At 40.6% G+C, this 25,750-nt stretch overlaps 2 protein-coding genes across 8 annotated transcripts in view; both read left to right on the plus strand.

Moving 5' to 3' along the window:
* LOC147797559 (uncharacterized) overlaps nucleotides 1–25,750 on the plus strand; it is a 124,494-nt gene that overhangs the window by 41,830 nt on the left and 56,914 nt on the right. The gene's annotated exons all lie outside the window — the stretch shown is intronic.
* Nucleotides 1,795–17,382, plus strand: LOC110983490 (uncharacterized). Of its 7 annotated transcripts, XR_015426828.1 has the most exons (17): nucleotides 1,795–1,897; nucleotides 2,115–2,302; nucleotides 5,050–5,193; nucleotides 5,315–5,506; nucleotides 5,882–5,942; nucleotides 6,097–6,692; nucleotides 8,812–8,925; nucleotides 9,151–9,327; nucleotides 9,897–9,953; nucleotides 10,274–10,330; nucleotides 11,608–11,938; nucleotides 12,795–12,892; nucleotides 13,127–13,379; nucleotides 13,876–13,956; nucleotides 15,272–15,329; nucleotides 15,929–16,001; nucleotides 16,299–17,382. XR_015426828.1 is itself a non-coding variant. In XM_087142535.1 (16 exons), exons 2-15 carry the CDS (start codon nucleotides 2,255–2,257, stop codon nucleotides 15,298–15,300), a joined length of 2,238 nt encoding a protein of 745 aa, XP_086998661.1. In that variant the 5' UTR covers nucleotides 1,795–1,897; nucleotides 2,115–2,254; the 3' UTR covers nucleotides 15,301–15,329; nucleotides 15,929–17,382. The 7 variants fall into 7 exon arrangements, 5 of the variants coding, with proteins under 5 accessions (XP_086998661.1, XP_086998659.1, XP_086998660.1 ...); XM_087142535.1 differs by having other exon boundaries at nucleotides 15,929–17,382; XM_087142533.1 differs by lacking the exon at nucleotides 15,272–15,329.

Here is a 25,750-nt window from a genome sequence, read left to right on the forward strand (position 1 = left end):
ACAGACGAAGTCCCAATCCTCGATTCACGGTACCACGGGACAGGTTTAGGAACCTCCCTATGCCCGTTAAGAACGTCCCCAAAGAAAGAGAAGCCACGAGAAGAAGAAAAAGAAGACCGCCAGAGCAACGAGAGACCCACCCTAGAGAACGATACCACTCCAGAGGCCATCCTAGGCAACGACAAGCCGAAAGAAGAACACCCGGCAACGCCCAGCCACCAGGCAGGGGTCCATGAACCAGCGCCAGCCAATGAAGTCGCCAGGACCCCCAAAGTCCGTACCCGTTTTGATCAATCAGATTTTCGACCAATCAGATTAGCCATCATCTCGACGAAGACCAACTTTCTTGGGGGACGGTACACTTCGGTCCCAACGGACTCGTCCCTAGCCGCTCAGGGACTCTCTGGCGTGCCGTCCGACGCGCCGCATCTCGAGGAGGAGGGCGCCCTCGCCTTCGTCGGAGGGGTGTGGCGTCACAATATCATATTATTGTTATACTTATGCATATTAATGCCACCATCCCCAAAGGTCAAATTGTGCTGTATTTCAAGGTCAAAGTGTACTCAACCGACTCCTCCCTACTTTGGTGGGTGGTTCAATACAACTTCGACAAACATAAAGGCATCGAAAGTTTTGACTGACCCTTAACAGTGGTTTAGTTCTAAACGGTATCGTAGGTTTATGCTAAATATTCGGGTTCAGTACATCACGAATTACTTGTTTTAACTTCTTATTTGACTTGTGTTGTTTGTCGGTTGCAAAGGTGTGACTGTGTAAATCAGCTTTCTAATTGGCAAGTAGGTTAGCTGAATGCAGTGTGGTAGAATGCTGTGGAATGATGCATTTAATTGTAAAATTGTGACATTGATTAACCAAAATTGGGTGAAAAAGGTCTTTAACTGCAAAATAGTGAGTGTCAAATATATTATTAATACAACATTAAACGTTTCGCCTACTTCTGTTATTGAACTATAAAGGGGTTGAAACTTTATCTACGCATTATTAGTCAGTATTTTGAGTTTGAGACTGTTGCTTCTTTATGAGGCACAACCTAAGACACAAATATAGCTAGTGACGACATTGCTGTTTCTAAGTGAATGTAGTGAAAAGATCGTTTGATCTGCTGTTTAGTTACCTTTGACTTCTGCTGTTCCATGCATGGTAAAATTTGCGTTCCGGTCTTAAGAGATTTTTGGAAAGATTGCAAAATCAGTGCAATTTTAGTTGTATTTCTGTACTGTAGGTTTTTTTTTACTGCATCTCACCTTTATGTTTATACTTCTGGATTTTTGGCAAATACCTAAGCTTTCAGAAAGGTTGGGGAGAAATGGACCTACCCCGACACCATATAGAGTAGCGACGGTACTGCCTGAACATAATTTAACACCCCAGGTGTCATCAAAAGACTACACCACGCTGTACATATACCTCTGATAAAACCAAGAAGCTATTAGAATAACACCCATTTAAAATGGCTGGTTTTACAGTTACCATTTGTCGTTTCAAAATTTCCCTTACAAAACAACAGCAGATGCGGTTTGAGAACTTGGAATACGGGATACTGATATTCTGTAGGCGTGGGCCCTACACAAGAGTATTTTGTTGGAATTTGATGCTGAAAATCATTCTCCCTTCCACCACCAATGATGCACTTCTTCTTTCCCTTCTTTAGAATTCCCTTCGGGGTACATTTTATTAATTTCTCGGTTCTTTCTAGCGTACTATTGTTCAAACTGCACAAGAGCCCCACAAGAACACAGTCATACTGCGTTTTACACGTTTGGTATTAAACCTATAATTTGAAATACCTAGCTGCAATTTGGAGTATACATCGCATTTTTCTTTGACTTTCAGTTGGAAGAGGATGGCCGAACAAGCCTCCTAACATCTGCTGAAGGTGAGCAGGAATATCAAACTAAATTGTTCACCTTTATTGGCATTTAAAATATATAAATGTTCGTTAAATAATGTTAATCATCTTAACGACGACAGAAAGGACATTGCGCCTTTGTATTGGGGAAACAGTTCACATGATTCCGGTTTTTTGGCCTTCTCAGAAACTGAATAGAAATGGCTTCTGCTAATGTTAACCTGATGGGTTTGTTGTTTTACAGAGCTGGCTAAGTTACAATCACAGGAACAGCAAGATTCAGATATTGGGCAAGAAACCGCGACCAAGCAATCGAAACATTCTGATGCTGCCACAGTTGTACGTTTTGGAGCATTCGGAACGATAGCAAGGCAGCCAAACTCCATGACACTCGAGGTTTTAGCCTGTCGTGACACAGAAGAAGCGATAGAGGTATTTACGATTAATCTTTTATTGATCCATGCTTTCCCACAAGTAACAAATAATGGTTTCCTTTTTTCAAAACAGCATCGCTACGGCTCTTGAACCGAAAGCGTTTTCACCCGCTCAAAAGCAGAGTGATACATTGAAAATTCTGGATTGTTTTAATGTTTTTTGAAAAAAAAAAATCGGCCATCCCGGCAATATAAGCTTTGTAGTGTTGCGCACCCACAAATCTTGGTATTCTAGCGCCCCCTAATTTTACTCGTTCTCGGTCCTTGCATTCCCAGGGTCTCTTATTTAGCTAAGCTATGCATTGTGGACATGTACCAGAGACGCTAATTTTGTATTAAGTTATTCATGCTGTACTCTGGCATGATCACGTGTTCCTTCACTCCTTTATCCTTGTTTTTTCTCTGCTCAGTTTTAGCATGTCAGAATTCCCCTCCATGTGGCTGCGTGGTTGGGCGTGGTAAGGTTCCCAGAAATGCTAATGTCCAGAAACCTCAGACTTTATAACTGTCAATCATTCGCCACAGATGACCGGGTAAGCACTTTCACGCACCCGGCTCTACACTTTGTACACGTGACTTCTTATTCTGTATTTTGCATTGTTACACACGACACTGAGATTCTTGCACACGACTTTAGCAGGTAGTCATGTGACCCTTTGAAATGGAAGATTTTCATTGGTTGAGCTGTTCAGCGACGCTCATATTTTATTAATTCCCAAGCCTCTAGAATCCTATAAATAGAGCAGATTTTTCTTCGCTCGTCGGTCAGGTGCGGCGGACCAAACCCTTATTGCGAGAGCGAAACCCAACGTAGTGCGGCGGTTGGACCCTTACCGAGAGAAGTGCGATAATAACCATTCTTATGGCGAAGAAATGTAACCATATGAATGGCCAGCTACCTTAGCTTGGACCGATGCGACAGCGGTACGAATTAGCCCAGGGTACTAGTGAGAGTCGTAGCGGCCCGTCACCGCTACGTCCGAACCGATTGCCGGGCGAGACACCCCCGTGTCCCTCGCCACCCTTGTCCTGCTAACTAGCCCAGTCCTCCCCGTCTCTACGCTGAGCCAATGGTACACAGTGCGGCGATCTTTGCGCTCAACTCATTGCGGTCTGATCGGCAGTGCGGTCGGTACATACCGGCGCTGGCCCCGTCCAGCCCTTGCTAGTCACCGTGGTGGTCCGGGACAGCTCCCACCACGGTCCGGCCCGATGAATGTAGCCTAGCTGTGCGATGCTACACACACGTACCGTACCCACTCCGTCTGACTTGCATTTCCAATGGTCCTGCCAAACCGTAGTTTATTTTGCACTCATATACAACTTCGCCTCTCTATTTCTTTGCCTTTTGTGTGTTGTATTATGTTAAGCTACACCTTCTTCAAATCCCTATTGAACTTTGATGAAGAGAAGTGAGCGCAATAAACCAACCATACAGTTTGACTGTCACCCAAACCCCTTGTTTCACGTCCACCCTTTAATAAATTGTTGACCCCAAATATCACATCTCGTAGACACTAATAAAGTCCATGCTACCATCGACTTGATATTTAGGGAACGCAACAGTAGTTTCTTAGACGATGTGCTGTTTAATTAAAATCGGATTTCCCTGATTGACCATCTCAACATAAGACGATAGTTACAACAAAGCCACTTAGGATCTTTGATAAATTCCATCAAAATTAATCCTCACTTTTGGGAAACGGTGACGGCCCTGCGTGAAGAACGAGCATAGCACGTGCATGGTGTGGTTGAGTTGACGGCGCTCTATGCGTGAAGTACGTGCATGGTGTGGTTGGGTTGACGACCCTCTATGAATGAAGTAAGTGCATAGTACGTGCATGGTGTGGTTGGGTTGACGACCTTCTTTTCATGAAATACGTGCATAGTAAGTGCATGGTATGGTAGAGTTGACATATTTAACGCACTATCAACAACCTATCTTCCACAATTTTTCACCGATTGTGTTCAGTGTAGCAAACATTCAGGCACGCATTCCCTTCCCTGAACATTTCCATTTCAGAAAGATTGTCCAAGCTCAGATGTAGGAGGCAGGAATGCAGCCACCGGGGAGAGGGGGCTGGGGTCACGTGCGCCCCCCCCCATCACACACACAAATTCCAGATTCCCAGGTGCCCTCCAACTTAAAAGGGAGTGGACAGATAGCCTAGTTCACAAAGGGAGTGAACTAGGCTAACAAAAGGTTTCCCCCCTCAAAAAACACCCATCTGAAAGCTGGAACCCTCCACAGGATGCTGGTGTCTCCTTGTGCCCCCTCACTAACAAAATCCTAAATGCCAATGACAAGGGTCGGGGGTCGAACCCCCTTCCCCTGCTCAGAGACAGAAAAGAGAGGTAAATGGGGGAAATAACAAGAAATAACTAAAGTTAGTTCACCAATACTTTTTTAGACAATGTAGGTCATGTACAGTATTGCGTCATCATTTGCGCTTGTCCACAAAAAAGGGACATAAAATATCCGGCCTGACCCCCGCCAAAAATTAATGGATCCGCCTTCTTGCTGATTATACTATGGAAGGCATCAGTGTAAATCAAAGTACGTATCATTTCCCACATTGACGTTTTCAGTACATACCTTGTACCTCTTAGAGGACTAAGGTCTCCTGGCTCTATAATGACGCTTAAAATTGAAAACGAATTTATAAATCTCCCAGGCTCATCCACACCAATTTTCGGCAGTTCTGTGAATAAGACGTAAAGTATGACCTTGGATTGTGCTTTCAGGAGATGTTCAAGTATTGTCAAAACAATTGTCTTCAAATCCTGGACTTTTCTGGACATCAAATGAAGTTGGAGTCTCCAACAGACCTCTGCTTAGTTGTGAAAACCCTGGGGAAGAAATGGGTGCTGCTGGACTCTACCAAGCAGGTATGTTCCATTGATTCTTTTAACCTTATTCTGTATATCCTTTACATTCCTCAAGATATACAGAATTTGCCATCAAATAAATATCTTTTTTCTCATAAAGTGTTTACATTTCTGAATGCAGACAGTGTCTAAAGAACAGCTAACAGAGGGCTTTTTTGGTAAGAGCAAATGGCAGTTTCAGACAAAGCAGGACGAGGAAGACGCCAGAAGCCCTGCCAGAGATGAATTGTTGTGTGAAATAGAAATCAAGCCAAATGACGAGAGCATAGCGTACTCCGAGGTTAATACGGTGCAACTGTCTGTCGACTTTGCTGTAAGTGAAACATTTAGGTCTACAGCAAATTACAATAAAAGCTGTAATTGTTCATTTTCCCCTCTGCAAGATGCAGTCTGATATTCATGAAAAATATATCTCATATTTATGTCAGCTCTATAGTGGAGAGGTTGATCTGTCAATCCCGCAAGCAAAGGACTGAACGGTGGTCTGAGGCGTAGCCTAATACCAGGAGTAGTCCTCGATCTGTCATTATTGAAATGATGATTAATATACAGCAAACGTTTGGTTTTTTAGAAACTGATTGATGCGTAGTACTTGGAATGGTGTTGGGCAAAGGTTGTGATCAAACTTAGCTCAGTTGGTGCATGCTGACCAGTTTCTTAGCACATGTGTGGTCTATTAAAATTTCAGAGCCTGGTGGATTTCCCTACCTGCGAATCAAACCCAGAGACCGTCACATACAAAAAGGAAGGTGCGTAAAATTACACATTACGAAACATGCAGATTTAAATGTGCCAGTTAAGCGGCAACTGCGTGGGGTTCCTTAGAAATAAGTAAATATTTCTTATGTGAATTACTTCAGAATTCCCATTCAAGTTGGTTCAGTTTTTATTTCAACATTTCAGATACGCCCACACAAACTCATCTGGATAAGTTACTGCTTGACTACAAAGAACTTGCTGAGGAGTTGGGTGAGGAATTCATTAAAGAAAACACAATGCAGCTAGAAAACTTTGCCATTGGTTACTTCAACGAAGAGGGTGGAACATTGAGCTTGAATTCGCACAAGGTTCAACTCTACATTCCTCGAGGTGCCCTGCCCTCAGACCGTAAGGAGCAAGTCTACATATATGTTGACCCCAGCGGACAGCTTGAGGACGGCAACGATTCACTGTCACCAGTTGTCAGGTGTGGTCCACCTGGTTTAAAGTTCACGGAGAGTGTCGTACTATCATTTCCGCATAGCGCAGACAGCAGTGCTGACCTTAGTGCTCTGATATGTGAAGGGACCAAAGGTTGTCCCAGTGATTGGCAACCTCTTGAAGATGCTTTAATCTCTTTCAATGAAAACAAGGCTATCTTGCTAGTTGACCACTTCACCAGATTTGGCGTAGGGTACAAATCGAGAAAGATTCACATCGCTGCAGCTTCAGATTATGTTCCGTCAAGTGGTGGCTGCACTGTTCGACTCTGCGTGTTCAACAAGTCTCCGCGAGACTTGGTAATTCCCACAGATTATTTCGAAATATGCTTTGCTTTGGGGGATGTTAATGTTAATTACGAGTTTTGCCTTACCCGAGGCGTATTCATAAACACTGTAAACTCGATCCGACCTCGGACAAGCACTGAGTGTACAGTGTTTGTGAATACACGGAGGGTAAGAGGGAAAAACCGTACTTAAAACACACAAACTGTGTTGGAAACTTAAAATAGGTGAGATCTACCAAGTATTCTTAGACAGGAAGCGAGGCAAGCATCTGAATAACTTAAATAGGCCTAATCTTACAATTACAAACAGCGTTTGGCACGGGGCTCCATAAGTGTCCTTCACTTATTTATACTTATGTCGGCATACAGCAGAGAGAAAGGCGACCTCCCACCAGAAATCCCACCAAATCGACTTCTCAAGGTATATGATCTTGCAAAGGCCACCTCCCTAAGCGAAAAGGACGACTTGTCCACATCTATTATGTTGCCAAGTCTGCCAAGTGAAGTGGAAAGGACGATTTGTGGTAGTTACTGGTACACATCTCTTGTCTTGGCAAGTCATTCTTAATTATAAATGTGGCCTCTTCTGAAGAGGCCACATTTGTTAATTTGTTAATTAAAAACAGGTACGTCCAAATGCAATCACTATCCATCATATGCTACCTCTGTTCATGCTAACAAGCCTGATTTTGTAACTTTAAAGTCGGGGCTTAGCCAGAAAAAAAATTCGGCCGGCTTCTAGCCATAGCCCCATGGGACGGTGTGGTAAAATGGCCCCCATGTGCATATACTAGGGATTATTTACACGAACGGTGCCTGGGACAGGCAGGGAATGTTTGTTTCTTACAGTGACAGTTCACCTGGCAGTAGCTTGTGGCGGCTGTCTTTGCAGTGTTATTTTGGTGGGGTGGGGGTGTTGTGGCTTGGCCGCGCGTGGCAAGGCCGTTGTGGGCCCCTCTCAAATCCAGACAGCCTGGGAAACAAGGGTCCTTTCTCCAGGTACTCCAGTTTCCTCCTGCCTTTAAAACTGGACCTTCTTCCTAACTCTGTAATGTGATGCTGATTAATAAAGGTTATGAATAAAGCTACAGTTATTGGCGCAAATAGCCTGAGTAGCTGAAAGCGCCATTAAAACAAAAAAAAAGAAGGGCCCTCACGGTACTGGGATTTACTTTCTGCGGTTTTACTAGCTGTAGAGGCTAGAGGACACCCACAGAAGTATTGAAATACCCTTAGAAAGGAATATGGGTTCTGAAACCGCAGAAAATGTTGCGGCCTCAGCCGCAAAGCAATCCGTGAGACATAAATTAAAAGAAATTAAAACGCATTGCAGGGACAAAGTCGACGAAACAACTTACTCAGATGTATCATCTCGCCTAGCCAAGTCTGTAAGACTGGAGCACTGGTACCAACTTTTCGTGTATTGTCAAGTCTTCTTCACAATATCTTGATGAGGACTTTTTGTCGAAATGTTGCAAGGCTACGTACATGTACTTGTAAGCCAGTAATACGTTCGCGTGGCTCCCCGTCCTCACGCACTGGTGAGTATTGGCAAGTTAATTTCTCAGTAAGTCATCATGTCGACTTCGCGAAGTCAACTTGGAAAATAAGAGTTTCATTCAGACTTCACTATGTAGACTTGGCGAGTAAATAGATGTGAACTTTATCGAGAAGTCAGCTTGTCAAAATAATACGTCCCGACACGTTGCCTTGTCGACTTGGCAAGATGATACATCACGAGTACTTGTCAGATTGGCTTCGATAAGTTGACCTTCTACAAGAAGACTTTGGAAGTGATTTTTGGAGAAATAATTTTGATAGTCAGTCACCTTACTCAACGTTATATGTCGACTAACATGGTAAATTGTCGCAGTATATAAATAAGTGGATGGCAGTTATGGAGCGTCGTAGCTTAGTAGAGAAACAAAATCGTGCGATTTCTTTGCGAAGTCCGTTCTTAACGTAATCATTACATTAGGGTCTGCTGGTCCTAAAACTTATGTTCTCATCGCTGCAGAAATATTTAGTATTGGAATATGTTTACATACTTATAGCAAGAAAGAGTTTTGAATTGAAATTGTTAATTTGTGCAGCATATTTAATATGTATTTCTTTTTCTTGCATGCTCAAAGGACGACTTCGCAGGGAAAACAAAGAAAGCAGATCTTGTGCGCCACAAAGGACATGTGTATGTTGGAATAAGGAACGTGTCAAATGGATATGAAGTTCGACCCAAAGCCCGTAAGGTAGGTTTATTGGTACAAACACCTTTGAATTACAAACTATTTATTGAAAACTTTAACCCATGGCGATAAGCACAGTCCATTCAAATAAATTCCCTTTTCTCGTAACTGCTGAATTGGTGATACGTGACATTTTGCCGTAGAGGAACTACATTTTTGATCCCATAAAATAAAAGCCGGAGTGGACATGGATTTATATAAAGGTACTTTTGCATTGTTTGTTGACAGGTCTTTCATTGGCAGCAGGTATGGACGGTGTTTAAAAACACGACTACTTTCTACTTGATCAGCTCGGCATCGACATTTAGCATTCCAATCTGCGAGGTAAACTGCTCACAGGAGGCCCTTCACAATAATCAACCGTGGAAAGGGTTTGACGTCTCCATGAAGGTGACGCCAGGCTCGGTGAGTGATATTACAAGAACGATGTTATCCCTAACTAGCATGGGCGTAAACCCGAAGGAGGGGGCATTTATCCCCCCACCCACTTTTGAGGTGGGGATGGGCTATTGAATCACCCCCCACTTTTGTGTGGTGGGCACAAATATTACTGTAGATGGTGAAGAATTTTCCAGACTTCCAAGGACTAAAATACATTCAGTATCACCCAAAAAGGAACGATTTCAAAAGCGAAAAATATGTTATTCTGAATACATGTTACAGATGTGCATTAATATCATGAACATCGACCTCTAAATAAATTAATATTGTGTCCAATTTTTATCTCATCCCTCCTGTCTTTCCTCAACCCCCCAGCAATTTCCAGCACTGCTTACTAGAGATCAAAGAATGTAAATAGATGCGTCTGGATTGTTAGTTTTCTAACAACTGCACCCGTAATCACGTAACACCTACGACAACGTTCGAATTTAGCATCTTTTTGTACATTTTTACACTTACTTTCTGAAAACGAATAATAATTAATGTAGTTAATATCACTGTTTTTGAAACTATCTATTCCCCCTTGAATGCAGCCACCGCCCTCCGAACTAAATCGAGTAGGCAAGGAGAACGCAACGTGTCCAAATCAGGTAGTGCACGTTTCAAGTGTTGACAGGATAAGGAATAAGCCCTATCTAGTCATTTCCGATGTAGGTGCATGCATTTCTTTTGTTTGCAATAACATTTCCAAGTCACAGTGCAGGCAGTTGATTGTGCATACCCTTCACACTATGCTTGCTTTTGTATCAAACAGTACCTGTACGTGAGCGTACCATCAACGGGTGGAATTTCAATAGCCTGGATCTACACGAAATAATTCTGCACAAATGCCTTCTTACAACTTACACACAATTATCTTGCAAACGACTAACCTAAAAGTAACTGTGATGTTTAAATTAACCATCCACAGCCAGCACAATTAGCCGTTGGACCAGAATGCAGCCCAAGTACAAGACCCTCGGATCAAGTAAGGCAGTGATGTGCTCTTTGAGGTTGTTGTAGCTTTAAATCATTTTAACCAAATATAAATACAATAATGTTGCTATAAACTCACAATGCTCTTGATCATGGAGAAGCAACATCTGCAATGCGTTTGTGTTGGCCAACGGCCTCCTGGAAACGTGCCGTGGATGGACATTGTTATGTAATCATATCTTATGTCCTCGTTTTAGTAAGTATCTAGTATATATCTTACTTACTTGACGTCTACGGCTAACATCATCATTGCCAGAAAAGATAAAGGACCCTAAATCTGAGCCCAAACCAGACCAGGTAAATCAAATTTGTAAATCAAATTTGGTTGCATCAGTATTATAAAAATAAAATACATACCAAAACTTGCCTTTGATATCTTAACCGTCTTGAGGAAGTGACTTACATATCTGAAAGTGCAATTGCAAAATAAAGTTTCAAGAGGGGGAGCGGGTTAGCGTAGCGGCTCTTTCCTCGCTTTGCACCAACGTGGCCCAGGTTTGAGTCCCGGCTTGGCCCAGGCTTTAAGTGCATTTGGTTTCCAGTCCATACTCGCTCTTGCAGGTTTTCTCCGGGTACTCCGGTTTCCTCCTGCCTCTAAAACTGGACCTTCTTCCTAACTCCGTAATGTGATGCTGATTAATAAAGTGTATGATTAAACGTACAGTTATTGGCGCAAATAGCCTGAGTTGCTGGAAGCGCATCATAAAACAAAACAACAACACGAAGTTTCAAGAGAACAGCGTTTTAACCTGAGCAACTTTTCAAAATTGGATTTTGGCAGCTAAACAATTTTTTTCAGCTTATGGAATATCACATTCAGTAAAAAAGCTGATAGGTTTCTCCGCTTCCACAATATTCATGTTCAGGAGAGTTTGATAAGCCAAGTGGTCAAACTGGAAAGTAATGTGGCACTTTGCACTCGTAACATCCGTTGAATAGTGAGCTGCACCAAAATGTTATTTTGAGGGTCCATGTTTTGTCAACAGAAAGAAGACATTACAAGAATTAGAATATTTGAAAAAAAATCGCAAATCGCGTAAAACCTGTGTTAGGCTGGATAGGCCCAATTATGTCATTCGTCGAAACGGTGTCAACTGAAGATTGGTAGAGGTTATTGAGCGTGCAGGTAGACAGCAAAACTGAAGCAAAACGGTCTTGGGGCGAAGTAAACTCGTTTTTCCCTGGCTGTGAACTGATTTGAAATTTATTAATGGCATGATTAACTCAAATTTAAAATGTACCAACATTTTCCACTTTTTCCACTTCAAGGAATCAATGAAACGAAAGTTTGCCAAAAATGTGTTAGGGGACTACGGTGGCTTGTCATCAACTGGTGTCAGTAAACTCTGTGAACTACTTGAGACCAATAGAGAGGGAGAGAGCTATTGGCGAGCTCTTGCTACAGATCTTTTTGGGCCGAGTGAACGGCTGATACAGAAAGCTCAACTCAAACCAAGCCCTGCGAAGGAGGTGCTGAAAGTGTACTTCGCGACAAAGATTGAAGATGAAGACGCAGTGGAAAACCTCACACATGTTTTCAGACGTCTTGGATTTGACGAGGATGTCATTCGCTCAACAGAAGAAGCAGACACAGTGTCTGGTATATGAGTCATTATATGTAGTAGTACCCCCAGTAAATGCTGGAAATCTCAGATGCAGATTTATTTTTAAAAAGAAACAGCAGAAAGACTTTGGAAGGGTTGGACGTCTTGTCAAGCTTGGAGGTGTATTTGGTTTGCGTCATTAGTCGTATAGCTGCGTGTTTACCCCACAGGACTAGAACACAGGCATCTTTTATTTTGCTCCTTCTCTGTAAATCATTGCATCCACTCAAGGACAAGATGTCGTACATATATCCTGTTTAGGAAGCTGAAAAAAATGTCAGAATTTGATTTGAGTTTCTTGATGAGTTCCCATGATTTTCATTTATTGATTTAACAATTCGGGACTAATGTTTTGGTAGATCAAGTGATTAGTCACTGCAGTGAATAACTAGGCAAAATATTGACTGACGGTGAAGATGAATGTATGGGTTATGGGTTTTTATAAATGAGAATTGGGTAAAATACGGTAATTTAAACAAGAAGGACATTACTCTTTGCCCAACATGCGAGCGCGTTTTTCTGGGACCTATTCTGACAACTCCATGTAGAGGGTTGTCAATCCTAGAATTGACCGAACTCTACCGACAACAAGTGTCCGTGAATAATATGTCAGTCAAGATAAACTGTATAATCGTGGGCTGTTTGCTGTTGCTGTCTATATCTATTTAGGTCGATTTGGTTCCGGTCGAAATATTTCTGGCGTAAAAGCTAGTATAGAACTACATTTATTAACAAATTTTCCAAACTCCTTCTCTTGTACGTAGGAACACTGTCCAGACTCCATTCTATAACTTTACACATTCCTTCACATTTCATTTCAATGTTCCCATATTTACTTTTTTCCCCTTAAAGAAAATAGCGAGAATGACGCTTCAAAAGGGAATGTAGCGCTGCCAACGGAGTTGCCTTCAAAGGCCCCATTTTGTGCCCAGTCCGATAGTGTGTCGTCGGTAAGTGAACACCATGACCGTGTGTTATAAATCCCAGGAACTAGAATGTTTTTCTTTTAAAAGTTCAGCGTTTAATTTATAAACTCCACTCTAATTACTAATAACATGGAAAAGGGCCACAGAGCTAGCCTAGAGAAGAGCAAAACTGACAGCGGGTTTTCAAGAGCCTCAGGGTTTACCATTATCAACTTTGTAGCTTAAATTTATTTCCTTTCAATTTGTATCATTTTCCAGAGAAAAAGTACAGACCATGAAAAGCTTTTGCGTCAGATAGCCTCAGAGCTAGGCGAAGAATGGGAAAGACTAGCTACAACTTTGGGAGTCAGCTCTTCAAAGATATTCCAACTGAAAGAAAATAACCGTGGAAAAATTGGGAACGCCATGTTTCAAATGTTGCTGTGCTGGCATCAAGGGGGCGGTCAGCTTGCTGACCTGGTGTCTGCTTTAGATGACGTTGGCCGTAATGACTTGGCTAATAAATTACAAGGTTGTTTACCTTATACGCAGTGTAGAAAGAAAAGAGTAAACTGGAATAAGCTAAGGCTAATGATTCGTGTTCATCTATGCAAGGAGCAACCCCCCCAACAAAAAAATAAAAACAAAACAAGAAAAAAGAAACAAAAACTTCTTCGTAACAAACTGAAAATACAAAACGAACCCCAATTCGTCTTACATATTGCGTAGGTGACAAAGAAAGCTTTTATTTCTGTTAAACTGCTATTTGACTTTTACGACGAAGATATCTACAGCAGTAGTAATCATAAATAATCATAATTAATCAATAAATAGTAATCATAAATGTAAACCACCTGAATCAACTAGGTATCGTATTAAGACGAGAAGAAATCCCTGAGATCTGTCATTTGTGCTTGCTTTGTTCCTTTTTTTTGTATGTTGGTTGGTTTTGTTGCAATATAATAAATTAATATAATAATATTAATCATACTTTAAAATACCACAATAATTTGTTTTTATTGCTACAGACATGGCCAACAATACCCAAGCGTTGCAAAGCACTCGATCTTCTCATGGACCAAGGCACACCCAAAAAGCATACAAGCAAGGTAAGCCATTTTTGTATGGAGAGCCTAAAGGTATCTCGCTATGTAGGAGCAAAGAGGAAGGACACAGAAGGAGTTGCAACTCGGGCACTTCAAAGAGTTAAATGATGGTCGCTACCGAGTCAGACGAATAAGAGAGAACATTCCAAAAATACCTGCTTACTGCCTGCATCTTAGCCGGACAAGTGGGGCCAGTAATAAAAAGGAACAGGAATGTGGCGGCACAAGAATCCTGGCCCAGATATATGTATATTACTTTATTTCTGTCCCAACGAGTATGGGATGGTATATGTATAAGATTAAATTATTTTTACAGGGAAAGTTTTTCTATTAAATAAAAAAGGCAGTCAATATTAGGTTATCTGCAAGAGATCTGCGAAAGACAATACAAGAAGTTTCATAAATACATGTACCATTCTTCCTTCTACCTATATAACATGTTTACAGGATGAAACCAGTTCTTTTACAAATATTAAGGACACTTAAGTACACGCACACATTACAACATTTAATTTGCAGTTTCGATAATGGTTTCACCAGATTCATGCATGGTAGATGAACAATTTAGAAAACAAACCAACTAATGAACATGAAGGATGTGGGACACATACTCCCAGTATTATTTAGTTTCAAAAGAACCTACCAACTACAAAGCTGAGGCTGGCAAATGCCAACAGCTACCAGCTGCCAGTACGGGTACTATAAACTGAAAATGTCAAGATGCTGTAAGATAAAAAAAAGAAATTTTGTATGATATGCATGTACATTGTATAGTGTTATGTACATATCACTTCTTTATTCTTCTAGATAAATCTATCTAGAGACATATACACGTGGCTGTAATTTGCTCAAATAATACACATGTAACTGTCATATCCTTAGTGTTCCTAGGAACTTATGAAATCAAAGAAAATGTGCATATGATAACTTCATTCTTTTAGATACATATTTTACACAACTAATAATTTTCATGTACTCCAATTACAAGAATAGAAGTGTTCATATGGACAGAGCAACAGATAACCCAAGCCCCGAGCCTGATGTGTGTCTGATATGCTGATATATGCATCTCAACTTCTCCATGCATCTTTAGCTTTTTTCTCTCAATGGATTAAAACACATTGCAAAAGAGTCAAGACAGTGTGTACGTGCACGTGTAACAAGGAGGACTACTGCCCAACTCATTAATGATCAAGCTATCTCCAAATGCACCCGATGTTCATGCCATATGCGAATAAGGTATAGAACGGTTGTAATACGTTACATGTATCACACAATTTGTTAATTAGTATAAAGAAAGTTCTAACTCACCCTACAGCTGATCAAGATTGCCAATCAACAAGGTAATGGCCGTACAAGTTAGTACTCCATAAAGGGTATGTAATGTACATGTATGAGAGCTGGAGTACTAGAGACTTGAGTTGGCAAATGATGCTTGCTTCTAGGAGGCTCTGCAGCTGCAGAGTGACTCAGTTTTGAATATCTCCAGTAGTCACCCCATGCCCAACAAAAGAGGGTGGTAGAGTACCAAGCTGCACATTTTGGTTGAATGCAGGGCAGAGACAAAGTTTATTCAGATCGCCAGCATGGGTGCATGCACAGCTGCATAAAATATTGCTACTGCACACAACTGTCAAGAGAGTATGAGAATAATGCAATGGCAGAGGGCGCTCTATTCAGCATTGCTACAAGGTTTCATTCAGTGCATGTTTAATGAGTTACATTTGCAAGACAGTGAAGAAACCAGGTGACTCATGGTTGACCGCTCATGCTCAATATGTGAGAAAAAAGAGAAATGTCACAGGGAAGTGGAGGGACCAGGTGACCTAAGTGGGTCGACTGGTCACACACCCATGGAGGAATACTACATTTCCATTTTACAAATATCGATCTAACAGGTTATTTTCAGTTTGGAGCAGTTAATTTTAATTACCAAAGATTCTCAAGCTTCCAGTTTTCTTTTTCTTCCATGAAGGGTTTACCGACGGAAAGGAAAGAGGGGGAGTGAGTCACACGTTAGAGGGGGCTTCTTGTCAAGTATGTTAAAAGTAAACCGCGGTATCTATGTATTACACGTATAATAATAATTCCTCAATCTATCCTGCCTCATTATCTGCATGAATCTGCCGCACCAGCACTGCAAATTTGCCAGTTTTAGACTATTTTCAACTGTGGATACCCTTTTATTTCATCAATAAACAGGTTCAGACGTTTAAAATTAAGAGAAGCTCTGGAAGGGTTTTAGTGAAACATGTAGTTGCTATTCAAAACTGAGAACTTCTTGCATAATTTCTGCTTCTTTTTGAAAAAAAATTGTATTTTGAAAGTCGCACGTTGTTTTTCAGTATTTTCCTCTGTTCAACTCTGCTTTATTTTGTGAACAAGCACCACTCCTCTTCCATTAGCTTAGAAGCAAGCTCGACATGTAAGGCCAAAATGGTCAGCGTAGACTTGTGGGAAGGTAAGATTAAAAGGTTTTTTTGTATAATACAATGTCCCAAATCTGCCAAACTTGTTTGATTGATTGGAATCCTGCTGCTGCGTAATTTTAATGTGTCTTAGATGGGGGTACGGTTGAGTAATATGTATAGGGAGTCCCTCTAGGCTCCCATATTTAGGCACTCTTTTTCAGATGACGTCATATTTGTATTGTAAAATTAAATCTGGGAATCATGCAAACGAGGTGATATTATGTCCTGTGTACAAGCGGAAAACAGTAAACAGTGAGGTGTCAGTCTATTTCAGTTTTGATGGCAGTGCCGTACGTATGCATGTAGCCACACTGGACATCGCGCGTTATTATAAGTATATTTTTAAAAAAAAAGTGAGTGAAAAAAAACAAAAAAACAAGCCACGTTGCGGCACCACTTCTGGGGCCAATTTCTGACCAGGGACAGGCGATTTCTTCGGCCTAATAGCTTACTTTAATTACCACTAGTCTATTTGGAAAATAAATTTCCAAATGGCCATCTTACGATGGCCATTTTACGACGAGCGAAAGCTTGACTTCACCGAAAGCTGAGACCTCAATGTTTTGCAGCTCTATTTGCACTAAGGTTTGTCAGAAATTATATTTTTCCATTGTAAATTTGATTTCTTTGTGCATTTTGTGTGTGTACTTAACCTTCGTCAGTTCAAAGGGATAAATGTGCCTTAGTTGACCTAAAGGCTTTAATTTCTTATTAAAACCAATGTCATTGTGTATCAAACAGTACTCGAAGTCATATAGTTTTATATTTTTCATCATAGCTCATCATCTTTCCGTTGACATCTTTCTTACATCAATGTTGTCATACATGACCGAGTACATTTTTATTGAAAATGAATCGGGTCCAAATCGGATTTCTGGAAGTTTGGTTACTAAATGAAACACAGGTTTGTCAATGAAAGTCAGTATGATCAATAAAGTTTTCTTCAGGGATCAACGGGTATATTCTTACTACGTGTTTATCCGTTTGTGCGTCCACACTGTCAACACAACCCCTCCCCCTCGATTGGAAGCTGACTTCGACAGAGAATGCCCATGCTCGTCTGAATATATCCGGGCCATCATTTGCGCAATCGTCCAATTCGTGTTTCGTGTCGAATACTGGCCTGCAAATTGGCAAGATCACGTGCAGGAGTTGCAAACACCTTGTTAAATGTCCTCACCGGACAGAAACCACCTAGTGTGAGCTCAGGCGATCTTGGGGCCATTCTACGGCATGGTTGAGGGCAATGACTCGTTCTCCAAATGGTTCCCTCGGCCGATTCTGCTGTTGTGTTTGCTAATTGTTAAGTGCTGGAGTCACATGAGGGCGCTATTCATGTTGTCAATGAATCGCTCAGTACGTTGCCGTGTAGTAATCTTGGTGTTTTGGACATGTTGCGGGCGCGAAAGATAGTGCCAGGTTTGATAATGCATTAATTTATAAAATGTTAATGTCTTGGTTCTGTGATTTATAGATAAATGCAAATGGGTAGATATTTAATAGTCCAGATCGATCAATAGAGGGATTAAGTTGAAACCAGTTAAGGTCCGGTGCCAATGAATATACTTGTAAATTGGTCGTTCGCGCCACAACCTTGGATCTTTTCCAAAACTTCTAGACAACTTTGTAGTCGTCAGGGATCGAGGACCTGGAATGGTCTTGTGGGTTCGCTGAATTGCACCAGCTGGGTTGGGGACCTTAGGCTAGGGGCAGATTGGCCACATAGACTGGTTAGTTACATGTATATAGCGAATTATATAATAGCTAATCTAAGGTCATAAAAGTGGCTGTATTTAACAGGGCGCAAGTTGAATGTCAAATTTGCAATGTGGTGTGCACGTACGTGTACCTCCACCTTTGTTATTGTACATGTACAGGTACAATATATTATGCATGACCTTGGAAATCCGCAACATGTACATGTTACATTGTAAGTTACATGTAGCACCAGCAATAGTCTTCATTGATTATGGAAATTGGTATTGAATTTAATTTAATTTAATTTATGGAACCAAAGATTCATGTTTATTTAAATTAATAATTTTGTACTAGCAGGTCTTTCCATGAGCAAAGTGGAGCTCTCCAATAAACCAAAATTTGAGAGTGACACAGGAACCCCAAAATTTGTCCTCACCGCCTCACTTTCTCTCGTCCCCGGGAATTACACTACACTGCACAGCGACAAGGCAAATGCTACAGCACCGTCTCAGATCAGTCAGTTTTGTCCGAGACTCTATTGAGAACCTGTTGCTAAAAGTGCTCCTCAAGCTGCGGTACAACGTCATCATTGATCATATGCAGATGCAATAAGCCTTTTGCGAGTTAACTTTGACCCAAACCAGGTACGCTAAGTTCTTTAAAATTCTCGTTAACAAAACAACTTGTATTTTCCTTACAAAAAAAAACATTGTTATACCTGGTGGTTCGGGCAAGCTTTTGTTTAGTTACATAAGAAATGCCTTGCAACAATTCACTATTCTCGATTGATAAGAAGGGCACAAACGAACCAGTCCATTCCAGAGATGGTGGTTGCTATGCGAAAGCTTGCCCCGAATCACAAGGCATAGCAACAGTGTCTTTAGTCTGGGGAATTCAAATTGTTATGTTTATGCGCAGTCAGCTAACTCAGTGCATCAGATTTTATTCAAATTTAACTCAGAAATGGCTTATTATCATTGGCATATTCCTTTCGGCCAATACATACGTTTCGATGCAAACTTGTCATGACGTCTTATTCGCTTTCCGTTGGGATTCGCCTAAAGTATGGGCCGACCGTAAGGAAGGTTTGAATGTCTTAACACTTTCAAATTGGTCGGGCACGATGTCAGGTCCAACACTGCAATTAAAGTACATGAACCAATACAGTTGTCCTTTAACTTGACAACCGTTGACGCTGCACGTGTAAATAGCCTATGAGCACTGAGGAAAGGAAAAGATGATCACTGCGTAAACTTCATAATTCAGAGGATGGATCAAAGTAATAAGCCAGGTTATCCATAGCAAGTAAGTATGGGGATCATTCACAAATATTTTTTTCAAATGAAACCACCACTTATACGGGGCAACATTCTGAGTGCACGGTTGCCTGTAAGTTTTGATAAACCGGTTTGGTATTTCAAACAAACAAGCAAGGTCGACGTCATTTGAAAACAAAGCACCGTCTACGTGGGTCCGCGCCAATAGTGCAGACTTTGCACTCACGCCCTAATGACCTTGGAGAAGTTTCAGTTTGGGCATTCGCTGTTGAAATACTCAGACTGGATTATTGTGATGAAATAGCTTTGCACGCGCATGAAAGCGTGGAATTCAAGAAAAGTACAGTCCCAACTGAAAATAACTACACATAAAAAGAGACCATGAGGTTAAAAAGGCTTGCTTGCGTCGAAATTCAAAGACGGAACGCAATGAAATAAGGCTAAAGAGACTGGCCTACGTGTATATATATGCCCACTTTTTAAAATTATTTTCCAAGTGAAACACGAGTTGTACGGAGGTGTTTCATTCTGAGGTGTAAGACTTCAACCATTCCTGGCAACCAGGCTCCTCTGTAGCTGATCGAGCAGAATGACTACTAAAAAAATGTTATAATGACAGTTCATGTATCATGTATTAAAAGGGGAACGATCAGGAACAACCTTGCGCAGTCTTAGATATTACCCATCAACATTTTACTGCTTTTAAATGTTAGAGGTATCCCATCATGAAAAACTACCCTACCGAAAACATCTGATTTTCCCTACCCTCTGCTTTGAAAACGTTCAACTCCCTCCTGTTAGATCAAGGGTCAGTGTTGGCACGTAGAATGAATTATGATGGCTTTGAACTATCCTTGAGTGGAAGCATCCCTCACTGGTTGAAAAGGAGCCAGTTGTAGGTGAGTGCCCTTTTTGGAGGGGGCGAGGAGAACGTAACGTGTTAATTTCGTACTTGTTTGTGGACCATTTTAAATCATACTTTAAACTTACCTCAGATGTTCACTCATATCATGCCAGACGTGCCTCTCAAAAGAAATTATATGTTGATGCCAATAGAACTTCATTACACAAAAATAGTCTTGTACAATGCGGTGTCCAATACTGGAATAGCCTAAATGAAATTATAAAAGCAGCGCCCACTTTATTAACATTTGCTCTAAAGTTGAAAAATCTAATACTTTCTGAATACATCACCTGTACCGACTAGTATTGTATTTTGATGCATTGAATTATCTTCTGCCTGTCAGTGTTTGTCCGTATGTGTATCACTGCCAAAACATGTTTTATGTCTTGTATTGTCCTATGTTATAATATGTATGTCTGTCAATAGGTTAGGGAACAAAAGCAAATCTATGCTTCACCCTTACCTAAATGTTGTTCTTTAACGTGTTAATGTGTGTTAATAAAGGTTGCAATGACCAGCTAAGTGCAGTTCCAACCGACAAAGACCCTTGTTGCCATGAAAAATACAGTTTTAATCTTGGTCCCATTCAGGGTTACAGAAATGATGCAACTAAAGAACCGATTCAACCTTTTTTTTTTTTACACCAGTGGGTAGACATCAGGAATTCGTAGAGGGTTCAATACAAACTGGAGAAGCCTCTGTCATACTCCAGAAAAGCAAACCAGCATCAAACATAAAAGTGGTTGGAGCGGGACGGAAATACAATAGACTAAAATATGAATTGAAATAAAAGAAAAATTTTCATATGGGTCCGTGGTAGCGGATTCAAATTCAGCAGTTTGTAAGCCAATGGCGTTTAAGGACGAACTTCACTGATGAAGTGGTATAAAAAGGGCTGATCCTGCAGATTCAGATCCAAATTTTGAGGGATGGAAAGACCACACAATGGTGTATTTAATAGTTGGGTGGTTTATTTACATATGCCTAAATCAGAATTGAAATATAAAAAAAACAAATGTAATTACAGAATGAAATAAGAAATGATGACAGGTGGATATCAGACAGTCAGCAAACGCTCGTTCATGGCCTGGTTCCTTACTTAACAATAATCATATGAAGCCATAAGTAAAAGAGAGAGGAGAGAGAGAGAGAGAGAGAGAGAGAGAGAGAGAGAGAGAGAGAGAGAGAGAGAGAGTAAGTAAGTAAAATAACTGTAAAATAACTGAACGTCAGAATTTAGGAAAGATTTTGATTGTCGTAACATCTTTGGAAGGGTCACAAATCTAAATGTGATTGCTTTGATAAAGATATGCACAAGAGATATGATATACGTACACAAAATACATGTGTAATACAGGGTGAATAAACTATATAACACTGGAAAGGAGGATAGTCTTGAAGTATTTTTAAACCATGTATACTTCTAAAGTATGGTATTGGCCAGGGGTGATTTTATTCCAGAGCAAAGGGCCTTGCTGTCGAACTGTTTTGAGAAATATTGTCGTTCTTTTCTTTTCTCTTTTCTTCATAATGCGAAGCTTGCCTGCGGATTTTGTATTGTATGAGTGGACTAAATTATTCAGTTGTTTTAAGGCTTATTATGCTTATTATGCGCCTTGCTGAAGCGTCCTTTCAATGCAAGCCTTAGCTTAGAAACTTGGGCTGTGTCGGAGGAATATATAAAAGCCAGATGATGGGGTGCTGTCTTCCAGTTCAAATATCTCTTTAAAAGTTTCCAAGGCTATGGTTATTTCTAGCTTTTATGCTTCTTAGACCATAGTTGTCACAGTGACAGAACTCACTGGGTGGACTGATCGCTTGTTCAAGCAGCTGTCGACCAATAATTGAGTTCTCACCCACCGATTCTTCTGAAAACTGCCACTGTTCTAGACGAACTGGATCATAAATGGTATTACAAACCTGTAAATGTGACCTTTGTGCCTCAGTAAACTTTATTTTCAACTTCAGTTTCACTATTTAAAAAGATATTTTAGTCTCTATTTGCTTTTTATGCTAACATATTTCCATGTTCATGAGCAAAACTGAGATGTCATCTTAGGAAGAAACCTCAATGTTACAATGGATTGTACACCAAAAAGTCCTGCGTTTTTGTAGATTTCACTGCACTAAGTTTTCTCCTGTTTGCTGTCTGATGGTTGTTCATGTGTGTAGCAGCAAGAAACTATCAATCTCTGTCTCACAATTCAGGGCTCACAATTTGAACAAAAATACCTATGCATCGAACCATGTCTTCCTTGGATGACTTCACAGCAACAGCGCCCACAGTTGTCCGAGAAAGCACGGATGATTTTGGTGGTTTAAAAGCATGCACTTTCAGTGTAGTTAGCCAATAGGAGTGCGTAAGTGTGTTTATACGTTGAACAAAAGCACAAAGATGAAGAAAAATTGAAGGGCGGTCCTCAAAGCTTGTGCTGTATCCAATTTTCTCTAGTTATTCAAATTTGATGCCTTTATAAACAAAGGTTGTTGCGAGGGATAAGAGGCATAACTGACCGTGATGCATATGTATCAGAATGAAATGCAATTTACACTCATTCGTCATGATTGTATATAAGAGAAATGTTGATTTTGTCAAGGTCTCGAAGAAATTCCAAGTCACCTGTACATGGATATTGCATGCCAAATGAGGGCGGTCTTCTTTACTACAGAGCAGAAAACATTAAGTCAACGGATTCGCAATATGATTGAAGGGGTAAACTGCACCTTTGTCCGGTGGGGGGCTCTGTCGTGTATGCAATGTAACCTAGAAAACGCGTACAAAGTAAATTCCCGGATCTAAAGGGTCTGGCTCGATGATTCGTTGGCAAATTTACTTCGACACTGGGACAAGAAAAAAAAATAAGAAAAGCAGGAATCAAAACAAAAACGAAAATGTTTAATTCGAATTTGACGTTGAAGCAATTTAAAAAGAATTAAAACTAATGGCAAAAGAAACAAAAAGTAGATTAAAATGTCAACAGAAACAGAACAGGATGCGTGGGGACAAGGCCAGTGTGGGATCAAAATCTTTAACAATTCAGAGCAATATCTAGGTTATATAGAACAAAAAGAATACGTGATAAGTACATGTCATCAAAAATAGCGCTAGGAATACAGTCCTATACATTCTGTAACAAAAAGAAAAGACACGTGATACACTATTACTAAGCCAAGTAATGCAGATAAAAAAACCCCACTAACCAGGCGACCACAAGGCTAGGAATACACAGATACACGCACACAAGTGTGTATTTGCATAACTGAATGACTGGGCCCACACAGCTTCATCTGTGCTGTGGCACACTACTACAGTGTAGGGATCCCTAAAATCTGGAAGCACTGCCGTACTGCTGAAACATGACACTTCCTGTAGGGCAGGGAAATACCTGCCACAAGTTTACGTAAGGAATACATGTACATGCACAGTAAAACTGGAATCAACGAGATCTTTCCCTACCCTTAAGTTTACAGGGCCAAAGTAAATATGGGCACAACTTGTCAATCTGAGATGGTTTTAAGGTGGATTATTATAACTGTTTAAAAATACTTCAAAACTTATTCAAGACTAAACAGACACCAAAACTTTTAATGGCCAAGAGACATGAAAATTGCATACAAAGACAAACAGCGGCTCTTGGAAACTACCGGTAATCAAATGAACAAGTAAAATCTGTACAATATCAAAAGTGTTGTCAAACGTTTTGTAGCAAACAAATTGAAAAGAAGTCACCGAAAGTGTTCAGCAGACAAAACCGCAAAGGCAGAGGAATATACAAGGGTCACACGTATGTGGGAGCGAGTGGGTGACTTTCCCTCACTTAGGCTGCCTGTCTGCTCAGAATGACCTCCGGGGGCTTGTGGGCCACATCACTTTAAGAGTGAGGGAACTAGGATCTGATGGGGACGAACTCAAAATACACTAAGGTTAAATTTCAAGTAAAGAGTACAGGAAAAGGGGAGATCAAAAAGAATTGAGCCACAACAATAGTTGAGCCACCCCCTGAAATCCCCACTTGCACAAGAGTGATAAAGCCCAAAAGCCTTCTGTTGGCGTTGTAGTCTGTAACATAATTTTCATATTAATTAGAGCAGGCAGATGCATGCCAGCTCCATAGAGACGTGGTGGACTGAAAAAAATCGAAATTGCACTAAAAATGCCGGATTTCTGAGTTACAGGTAACACCGTTTTTATTTCTCACATGCTAGCACTTTCTTTTTGAGCAATATTTGCATTATGTAGCCCCTACATTGTAGTTTCATTATGGTGATTTGGATTGAAATACATGTATATCCAACAGCGATCACGTCACATGTCAAAATGGCCGACGTACGGAGACTTGAGCCGCTGATCATAAGCTGTGGCTCAACTCTCCTCCAGTGGGTGGCTCAACTCGCCTAGTTCCAATGACATTAATGCTTACCTTATTTTTTTTCTAGAACACAATGCCGCAGGAATACAAGAGGAAAACTCAACGCAGGAGTGATCCAGTATTGCTTCAACGCGCAGCTAACTTAAAGCAGTGTTCGAAATGCTGCACGACGACATCGACACCATCAGAACTTCAATCTCAGGAACATACAGCACCCTGATCACATGGTTCCATAGACACAAATAAAGACACTTGGCATTTCTGGAAAAAAAGATATTATTACCTGCAAATGTACTTTACAACCAGGAACCTAAGAGTTTACTTATTTTGCATGAAGTTTGACAGGTGTTATTGTCTTTTCTCATGAATATTTTGTCATTTTGTTTTTGTAAAAATTTAGAATGTTGCGTAGGCCCTAACATACAGGAATAAAGTGCCACTTAAGAACTGTGTTTGCCTTAATTTGAAAAAAAAAAAAACACCCTTCATACATTTATAATCATTTTGCAAAGATGCTTATTCGTTTTAGCATTTAGCATAAGAAACGCCCATCCCTGGCACGTACCTTTTGAAAAATTTGTGTCATTTGAAAAATCCTGGCTACTTGACCCACACATGACTTTCTCACGTACAGTTTGCATGAGGCCATTAACAAGCTAAACATGTGTTTGCTTCTTACAATTTTCACAGTGGCACAACTCTCCTCGGGATAGACCAACTCTCCTTACCTTGCAGGAGACTTGTGCCACTTGAGAGATTTATTTGAATAAAATATTGATCAATATGCAATCGTCTCGAAATGCTTTAGCCCTAACTATATAGTTATACTTCAATGTGAATATAAACATTTCTACCCAACGTGAAAATAAAGGGAAATATTGGCCAAAATCTAAAAAAAAAAAAAAAAAAATGGCTCAACTCTCCTGGATCTCCCCTACATGTAAGCTATGAATAAAAACAACCAACAACTGTTCTGTAGGGGAACTAAAAAAACCAAAACAACTGCTAAATAGTTTGCCACCTCTACACCACGGAAAAAAACTGCTAAATACTTTGCCACCCCTACATAAGCAGAGT

This window comes from Acanthaster planci, linkage group LG10 (genome assembly GCF_054643075.1).
Source record: "Acanthaster planci isolate LZ-2023a linkage group LG10, COTS_SCS, whole genome shotgun sequence".
NCBI lineage: Eukaryota > Metazoa > Echinodermata > Asteroidea > Valvatida > Acanthasteridae > Acanthaster > Acanthaster planci.